At 49.9% G+C, this 10,004-nt stretch overlaps 1 protein-coding gene across 1 annotated transcript; it reads left to right on the top strand.

The window, feature by feature from the left end:
- The first annotated feature begins 1,304 nt into the window (after positions 1-1,304).
- MANSC4 (MANSC domain containing 4) lies at positions 1,305-6,520 on the top strand. Its single transcript, XM_040987419.1, has 3 exons — positions 1,305-1,690; positions 4,433-4,567; positions 5,883-6,520. Exons 1-3 carry the CDS (start codon positions 1,462-1,464, stop codon positions 6,518-6,520), a joined length of 1,002 nt encoding a protein of 333 aa, XP_040843353.1. The 5' UTR covers positions 1,305-1,461.
- Positions 6,521-10,004: the final 3,484 nt, after the last annotated feature.

The following is a 10,004-nucleotide window of genomic DNA, read 5'->3' as shown; positions in this document are numbered from 1 at the left end:
GCACACGGGCCAATCCAGTGAGCCTGCTGGCAGGTGAGCCACTGAAATCCGCTTTTTCTAAAAGAACCTTGCTAGAGTTCGGCTTTGTGTGTTCAGTCTACATATGTGCTTATGCAAGGCTAGGAATTAATATACAATTTTTGCCTAGAAAAGTGAAAAGATTTTTAAAGTTATTCAGCCGCAGGTGTCTTCCTCTTCAGTATGATTATTAGTGTTTTATGTTTCTAAAATTCAAGATATGCAATCAGTACGCTGCCTGTTACTAGGACACAGACCAAGAAATCAAGGTTCAAAGAATACACAGAGTCTGGGGTTCATGAGATGAATGCAGAAGGCAGGTGAGGTACGGGCCACAGGGGAGATGCTGTCCTGCCTATGCACCTGACCTGCACAGGTTCAGCTCTCTCTCGCTTTTTTAAAAGTACAGTTCTTGATGCCAAAGTTATCATGAATGCATCAGGTACAAAAAAAAAAAAACATCAGCGTCACGCTCCGGGCTATTTCAAGGGACACGGAGCCCAGGAGCCCACGAGCTTCCAAGACGCCGCTTTCCCTGCCTGTCCTAACATTTCAGCATCACAAGGGCAGCGATTTCATTGGGAACTGGGAGCTCTGAAGCGTGCCAATGTCTCAGCAACTCCTTGCATTCCAGTCGGACGCTGTGTCTTTCTGCACTCACTTCTCAGGGCCGTCTGCTTCGCAACCTGCAAACACGGATATCAGAAAATGGATTAATCAGCTAAGCCTACACGGAGCCTCTTCAGAACTCTCTCCCTTCAGCAGGCTTCTTGTTCTCGGCTGGCTGACACACACACGGTCGTCGTGGTGTCTGCCCTCTGTATTTTGAGCACAGTCCTGTGGCTGGATCTTTAGTCTCCTACTAATGAAAACTTGTGGCTGTCCCCCAAGAAGTGACCAGGGCCTGTAATCAACGTTTTTGCAATTATTGCCAGCTTAAAATTTCACTTTCCCTTTTTATTGACTTCTTCAGATTTTTATTTAAAAAGAAAATTAAGAAAGGAATCCTAAGCCAGGACAGAAAGTGATTGTGAAGGGCGCATGCATACCAGGACATGCAGCAGAGATGGCTCTGGAGGCCTGCAGTGTCCAGCAAGCTCCTTCAGGAACCAGCCTGCTTCTGCAGGACCTTATCTGAGCTCTCTGGCTCCGGGATTGTCTTCCTCAGAAAGACTTCGACTAGGATTTCCACCTGTCTTTGTGCTGGCTCTGAGGAGGTGCCTGTGACTTCAGTGTCACAGGAACAAGAAAGGCAGAGGATCTGTGCCTGGGAGGCGTCCAGGAACTGGGCCGCGTGGGGCCTTAACCAGGGGACCGAGGGAAGCCACTCTGCAGGCAGCTGGTGGCCTGGGAACAGGCTCTTGGGGTGAGTCCCCCTCCTGTGCATGCCCGCCCTTGTCTAGAGCTCCCCTCTTTCTCGCTGTCCCCAGCCATCCCCAAGAGATGCACGTGGCCACGGTGGCCGCAGCGGGACTCCTGCTCCTGGCCGCTGGAGGGGCATGGGGTGCCCTCTGCTCACCCACTGTCTTCTACCGGGACTGCTGGATCCGACGCTTCCCGGGGCTCCTCATCGACCTGGAGGAGTCTCAGAAGCTGGGCGCCCAGTTCCTGCGGTACTACTCCGAGACCACGGGCCAGCGCTGCAGCAGGAGCTGCTGTCTCCACAAAGATGGTGAGTGCACACACGTGCTTGCTCAGGCAGGCTCGCGAGCCTGGCGCTCAGAGGGACCCGGGATGCCGCCGCTGGGAAGGAAGGGGAGACCAGGGAGCCCCTGGGGAATCCTGACGGGCTGGCAGCAGCAGCCGCGACCCCATGACCCCTTGGTTTTGCTGGATGGCTGGGTGGAAGCTTAACTCAGGATGCATTTGTGATCTCAAGTACAGGAAGAACCTTACAGTTTGCTTCCTTCCCTCTCCAAGCAGCACGCAGTGCTCCGGGGTTGCAGGTCAGATGTTGAAAAAGACCAAGTTTAGGCTCTAGTGAAAGGAATCCAGGTCTACTCATATTACTAAAGGCAGTCGGGACATAACATGCCAGAAACCACACATACAAAAGTAAACCTATTTCCAAAGTTTCTCAAAAGATGACAAGTTTTTTCTGTCCTAAAGGGTGTGGGTGTAAGCATCTTCTATAACTTGGTCAGCACCTACAATTAGGAAAACAGCTCTAAGTTGCAACTGCCTAAACATTTTTTTTTTTTAATTTTATTTTCCTCATTTTCCCCTCAAGCTTTTAAAGCTACCTGGAAAGGAACAAAAGGAAGACAGCCCTTAAGTAATTCCCTGGTTGCTCAATCCACACTTCGTTTCTGTAGTTGCATAGTTGCTCTGGAGCTGCCAAGTCCTCGGTGCCTTCCTGCAGACACGATTTCCAAGGGGGAAGCTGGAGGGGCAGCTAGGAAACAGCCAACTCTGTGCCAAGGAACCTCCGCCGCGGCATGGGAAACGCAGGGGCACAGTGCGCCTCCAAGGCTTCCGCAGGCACTGACAGGGCAAGGAAGCGAATAAAGGGAACCCCTATGGGCAATAATGAAACTCCTCGTTGCTTCTGATTCCCGGGGGATGCAGAGGCCAGACCGTCCTGGAATTTTCTCAGGGCATCAGGAGTCCAGCCTCTCCAAGCTGTGGCCCCAGCACCTACAGTGTCCCTGCAGCTACTGAGCAGGCCACATGCTTCCTGCAGAGGGGCAGGAAGCTCCTCTGGGAGCCGGGACGGAAACACACTCAGGAACCCAAGACTCAAAGTCATTCACCTGCGACGGCAGCGGCTCCTTTCTCCTGAGAAACCTTCCCTGCCTCACAGGCGATTTTGTGTGGTATTTCATGTCCTTTCCACCTTGCAGAGCAGCACACAGGGAATGTGTGTGTTGGGGAAGCAGTATTGCTCACTGTCATCCTGGACTTTGTCCTGCTGGGAGCAGATGGGATGCAGAAACAGGAGGATGGCCACAAGTCAGGGGCAGCTGCACCGAGCCACACGCACCCCACCCTCACAAGTCCCATGGGACTGCCAGCGGAAAGTCTGCAGTAGCTGCAGCACCAGGCACTGGGACCTAGCAATCACACACAATCGTTCTCTAATCCCACTTTATTAAAAAAAGTCGATGCCTTTGACCAAGGGGCATCTCATATTCCATGGTTCCTGTCACTGGGCAGATCAGACTCAGGTTGTCCTGAAATAACACAAGGAGTTTCATTGCTTAGAAAATGGGAGATAGAGCCTGTTGCGATAGCCTAGAGGTTAAATCCTCACCTTGCACTCCTAGGATCCTATATGCTGCAACTGGTTCATGTGCTGATAGCTCCACTTCCCATCCAGTTCCCTGTTTGCAGCCTGGGAAAGCAGTCAAGGCTGGCTCAAAACCCTGGGCCCATGAACCTACATGGGAGACCTAGAAGCTCCGGGCTTCAGATCAGCTCAGCAACGCCATAGCAGCAGCTTGAGAAGTGAACCAGCAGATGCAAGATCTTTCTGTCTCTCTTCTCTGTAAATCTGACTTTCCAGTAAGATAAATAAATCTTAAATAATAATAATAAAGTGGGGAGATGGCACAAATGAGTGACATGCCCGCAGCCACTGGACTCCACAGGCTGACCTCCTGGCCTTGTCCTCTCCCTGCCTCCGCTTATGGCCCCATTGGGCTTCCTGCAGTGTTTTTTTTTTTTTTTGCACATGGGGCTGCAGCACATCACAGCTGGGGCCAAGGTCAAATTTAGGCAGCCTCTCTGGTGAACAGTCAGGACTCACTACTCATTACATCCTTCCCAATATTCCCAATTCTGCAATAGCACCTATTGTTTTCCCTGGTGATTCCCATGGCATTCCAGGAGGGCACTGCTCCTGCAGGTAGGGTATGAGACCTCACTGGAGTCCCACGTGGAATGGAAAGAGCCAACCATTACTTACAGAAAACCAAGAGGTGCACTCTGGGTCAAGGCACTGTCCACACTCCTAGCAGCAGTGCCCGTGGTTCGGACTCTTCTGTGGAAGTCTAACAATAGCTCAGTGCCCCTGAGGGAAATGCAAGTTAGCCAGAGCTCAGCCTACTGCTACAATCAAGACCACACACACAGGGGCTTGCATGGTGGCATGGCATGTGAAGCCGCCAGCCACAGCATCAAGCATTCCGCAGGGACATTGGTTTGAGTCCTGGCTGTTCCACTTCTAATCTAGCTCCCTGGTGATGGTCTGGGAAAGCAGCAGATGGTCCGAATGCTTGAGTCGTGGCATTCACGTGGGAGACCTGCAGGAAGCTCCTAGATCCTGACTGACCCAGGTCCATTGAGGCCATTTAGGGAGTGAACCAGCAGATGGAAGATCTCTATGTCTCTCCTCTTACTCTTTCAACGAATAAACTCCAATAACAGGTAAAAAAGACCACTTGCTTAAGAGCTCTGCCTGCATCCCTTCCAGTCTCCTGCAACGTGGCTGTCTTCCACCACGACCCAGTTCATGACAGCATCAACTGCCTCCATGTCCACTGCCCCACGCTGGAGAGCTGCGTCCTGCAGCCTGCACCTGGTGCCATCCTGTACAACATCACAGGCGGTAAGGCTGACCTACTTCCAGACTGTGGAGGGGGTTGGGTGGGTGAGACTCAGGCATCGGTAATGGCGGAGCCTAGAATCTGGCTGGCAACAGCCATGTGTAAGGCCCAGATGTGTCATTTTCCAGGGAACTCAGTCAGGATCAGAAAGTCTAGGGAAATTCCCCTTAGCTGGGCAATGCTCCTCAGGGAAGAAAGAGTTCATTCCATCTGCGAACAAACTGCTGGTGACTGTGCTGAGGTTAAGCACTGAATTCTATCCCGGGAACCTTCACGAAGAGACCAAGTGGGGGATTTCTACCACAGTGGCCGAGGGTGCTGCTGGGAAACCAAGAAAACGGCTGCTTTGTGGTTCACGGAGTCTGCATGCGAGGGCTCTATACTATGATTGGGAACAGGGAGTGTGCAGCAGCAAACTGCCACCTGGGATGCCCACATCCTGTGAGGGTGCTCCCGAGCCCAGCTTCTGGCCAACACACACCCTGGGAGGCAGCAACGGTTGGGACCCAGGAGCCACTCACAGGGGTGAGCTGGGCCGAGTTCCCAGCTGCTCCCCTTCCCAGCCAGCTCCGGGCTAACGTGCCTGGGAAAGCAGCAGGAGGCAGCCCTACCAGGAGTTCCAGATTGCTGTAGCCATTTGGGGACTAAGTCAAAGAATGTAAGATTTCTCTTACTTCTCTGTCTCTTGCCCCTCTCTGTAACTCTGCCTGTCACATCAATAAAATGACTTATCTCAGATGTGCCTAACACTGGCCATAGCTGTGTGAATGTCCTGATGGACACAAAGCACTCTGTTGCTATGGCTGCACTTGTTTCTAACAGGAAGTATCATGGAGAGTCAGAATAGACTACAGTAAAGCCAATATGCTTCAGAGCCTTTTGGAAGGACAAGATGCTAGACGCTAAACTGCACTTAGCTCGCTAAGGCACAGCGGCAATATCCAAACTGTGCCAAAAGGCTTTCTTTTTGCAACGAAAAACAAAAACAGGGTCACACCTGTAGCCAGTGGTTAAGAGGCTCCCGTTCCATATTGAGCACTCATGCTTCATTCCTCCCACTTCCTGCCAAGGCAGAGCCAAGGAGGCAGAGGTGACAGCTCAAGGACTGGGGTTTCTCCCACCCACGAGGGAGACAAGGCTGGAGTTCCTGGCTCCCGGCTTCAGCCTGGCCCCGCCTGGCTGGCTACTGTGAGCATTCAGCGACTAAACTATCGGAGGAGAGCTCTCTGGGTATCTATCTCTTTGTCTCTGCTTCACAAATAAATAAATTCCTTAAAATAAAATACTAAACGGAATGATGTCTTGTTTCTCTTTCAGCTATCGACCCAGATTTGCTGGTTTTTGGCCAGTCACCACCTACATACCTGCACACGAGATCTTCACCTAACAGCTGGGACCGACTAAGGATCCTCAAAGCCATGAATGCAGACCAACAGGAGCCCCCCAGGGCCAAGCAGATGACACCGGCAGCTGACACTCCACCACCAACCACACCTTGGGATTTGGCTGCAAACACAAGCAGTACCACTTATTCCAAGGAATTAGACACAGAGTCATGGACACAGTTCACTTCTGTTAGCACCAAGGTCAGCGCAGGACCACCCAGCAGAGAAGACATTGACAACAAGACCATCCCTCCCTCCTTTGGGCCTCCACACACAGCCCTTTCCCACATGCCTGTCCCACTCCGCATCAACAGCAGCAAACAGTCACCTAACAAGACCAAGGGGTCTGACAGTGGGAACCACACGCCCAGCAGCGGAGAGGAGACGCCGCAGTGGGGTGCTGCCTCTGTCACCATGTGGCGAGCCCCTGTGGCCCTGGGTAGCTCCGCCCTCTTGCTTTGCTGTTGTGCAATCTTCCTGGCATGTGGGTGCTGTCGTAGGCAGCAGGGGCGGTACAGACCAGGCCAGAGAAAGCCAGGACTCAGGCAAAGTGAAAAACATATACACTGAGGGGCAACTCCAAAGTGCTGGCACAAGTGGAGACTTGCAAGGGTATCCAGTTTAGGTTTCTGTAAGACGTGGAGGTTTGGTTAAAAAGTAAATAATCACAGGGGATGTCGCCTTCTGCCAATCTCTAAGAACGGCAGATGCTTTACGAACTGGCTGCTTCTCTGTCCTCTTCTACTGCTTTCAGGGTAGTCTGCCTCCACTCGTGTTCTGAGACTCTGCTCCATGACTGTTAGCGGAGCCAGGTGAGAGCTGCAGCTGTCACACCTGACGGATCCTAACGCCCCCCCGCCCCCCGTGAGGTCCGTCGTCACTAACCATTATACACAGACAGCTCATTACATTGACAGGGAGATGAAGGCAAGAAAAGGCTCAGGATCTTGTCTAAAGTCACACAGTTATTCAGTAGTGAAGCCAGAACTTAAGTCAATGCAAGCAATCTAGTTCAAAATCTGTTGTCAGAATCTTCCAAGATTAAGGACCTCTGGATTGTAATGAGCATGAAAAGAAATAAATACTTAAGACAATGCAATATATCAGATGTATCTGCTGGTGACAATCATCACTACTGTGGTTCTAAGTCATAAACAAACTTTCTGACTTACATCTAGCTTTCTGTTTAATAACCTTTCTCAACTTCAGTCTACTTCCTTTTCAGAAGCTGCCATGCCTTTTGGCGATGTTGTTCTGAGTCTGCTGTAGCTACTGGAGAATAAAGCTCAGAAATCTGAGCTGACATCCCTCACTCATGCACTAAGTCTTCCCAGGTACACATAGGTGTGCCCAGACCTAATCCATTCAAATACCTAATCCATTCAAATAGTTTTAAGGCTCAGAGCTTCACAATGCAGAAAACTCATACTCTAATGATCCCATAATCCAGTCCCTTCATCTCATTCCTGAACTGTGTTAATATGAGAGCAGACAACCACAGCTGGTAAGCCTGGAGAACAGATACGGGGAAATCTCAGATAGATGACTAGAACCACTGCTTTAGATGGTCACTTGTCCGATTGCTTAAGAGATGCTTCTTTTTCCTTCCCCAAGATGGATAATGGGTGGAAAGAGATCAACCGTTTCCTCCAATATAAAAGAAACATACAGGATCTATGCTGGTGGAATATTAACAACAAATCAAAATCCAATCTAAAAATTTAATCGGTAACTCCAATGCTGCTGGAGGCACCAACGTTTGGTTCCACAGGCCCAGGTCTGACTCCTGGCTCTGCTCCTGACGCTAGCCTCTTGCCAGTGTGCACCCCCGTGACACAGCAGGCGATGGCTGCAGTACTGTGACCCCTGCCACCCACAGGGGAGACATGGGCTGAGTTCCCAGCTTCTCGACTGGAATAGCCCTTGCTGGCCATTATGGACATTTGTGGAGTTAATCAGCAAATGGAAGATCTGTGCCTGTGCCTTTCAAATAAATAAAACAAAGAAATTTTAAAGCTTATGTCAGTTTAAGTTACTGACTCATAATAGCAGATATCACAATTTTATCAATATCTATTCTGAACCATTGCGGGGAGAGAACCCATGTTGGGTAGGGTTATATTAAGGTTTACATCATCCTAAAATCACATTTGCATAAATAAATCAGTAAATTGTCTTTCCATGTTTTTCCTTATTGGGATTTTTCAGAATTTTACCTTAAGGTTAATAGTTTCAGAGAAATGACCATAATTTGAGGAATACACCTAATTACCTTTGTGCAAAACAAACTTACTTCTCTTATCTATTTTTAAAACATATTTTCATGTTTAAAAAGCAAATTTTTATGTCACTGAAATGCAAAGACAAAGAGATCTCCCATCCACTAGTTCGCTACCCAAATACCCCAACAGCTAGAGGTGGTCCAGGAGTCAGGAACTGGGGTTCCATCCAGGGGCTCCCACAAGGGTGGCAGACACCCAAGCATCATCTGCTGTCTCGTAGGGTGAATAATCCCAGGAATCAGGAGTCGGACTTGAACTCCGGGCATCTCAACTGCCAGATGCCAGCTCCACACCCCGCTTCAGCCCAGCAGACAAACTGAACAGATGTGGACGGCACCAGCGGCCCATGCCAGAATTGGGCAAAAAGAAAACAAGTGGGACAAGAGAAGACCTTCTTACTGAAAGCCAGAGGGACCAAAGAAATTCCGAGTAGAATTCCTAATTTTATTAAGAAGCAATCACTTGGCCAGTAGTCAGGAAACCTTTCAACACTGTAACTGGAAGGATCATTGTGAAATACCAACCTAGCAAGCAAATATATAAACAAAGAACTAGAGTCCCCCACAGTGAAGAGACGATCTAGTTTTTCAGTTCTCTGTGTGTCCTAGCAACTTTTGAGTTGCAGTTTGATTTTGAAGTCGGAGAAAACTGCTGTCGAAGCACCAGTGTACCCTCACAGCCTCATTCCAAGGACGAGTATGGCAGCATTCACCGAGTACACACTGGACTGGCAAAAAGGTTATACACGGGCCTAGGCAATGATACATGTACTAACTACAGCAGTCACTGCTATCCTGGTGCAGCAGTTGTGTGTTAATCTTATCGCTCTAAGAGTTTGCCATAGGACTGCCCGCCCCTCCATAGGACTGCCCTCACTCCTTTGCTAAAATGTGGGTATATTCCCCCAAACCACCCTCCAGGTCGACTCTTGGAAGTCAATGAAAGCCATTAAGACCAACAACCAGGACTTATTACAGGGAAATGATACAGATTAAATCACCCAACGTAAGAAGCACACAGGTTAGAGGCCAGGAAGGTTCTAGATCCTTAGCTTTTAATGTCTGCCCGAGGCAGGACCTGTTGCTCCCACAGCGCCTGCGGGTCAGTGTGCAGAGTGCTGCCAGCCAAAGAGAAAGGCCTGAGCCTCAGCATTCAGATGACTGGGGCTCCACGAAACAGGGACAGACAAATGACTGGTAACCCAAAGTCCCTGTCCTGAATCATCCTAGCTGCCTTTCTGGCATGCCTGGCCCTACTGTCAGCTATTCCAGGGGCTGCCCCCCGCACCCGCAAACTAAGGCAATCCTCTTGGCATGACATGTTACCTCCCAGAGGCCAGTGCCAAGGCAAGGCCCTCTTTGGGCAGCGTCAAACTCTATTACACATTCATGTTGGCTCTGCTTTCACTATACCCAGTAATCACACAAGACAGACGACTCTTGAGAGGTTCCTAGGTGACCAATTCTCATCCACACCTCCTTCTTTAGCCTGTTTTCATAACAGCTGTCCTTAACTCTGCACGTACCTCTAACTGTTTTGATACTTAAGATGTCTTCAAGTATGCTCTAAACATGATCAGGAAATCAGCTGGGGAGTATTTGGTATAGTAATAAAAACATGGTTTTGGGGTCCAGTGCGATAGTCTAGTGGCTACAGTTCTTGCCTTGCATGCACCAGGTTCCCATATGGGTTCCATAATCCCAGCGGCCCCACTTCCCATCCAGCTCCCTACTTGTGGCCTGGGAAAGCAGTCAAGGATAGCCCAAAGCCTT

Source organism: Ochotona curzoniae, unplaced genomic scaffold, assembly GCF_017591425.1.
Source record: "Ochotona curzoniae isolate NIBS_2020 unplaced genomic scaffold, NIBS_Ocur_1.0 contig_4645, whole genome shotgun sequence".
In the NCBI taxonomy this organism is placed as follows: Eukaryota; Metazoa; Chordata; class Mammalia; order Lagomorpha; family Ochotonidae; genus Ochotona; species Ochotona curzoniae.
The sequence above is the reverse complement of the archived record's forward strand: the minus strand, read 5'-3'. Positions and strand labels throughout refer to the sequence as shown.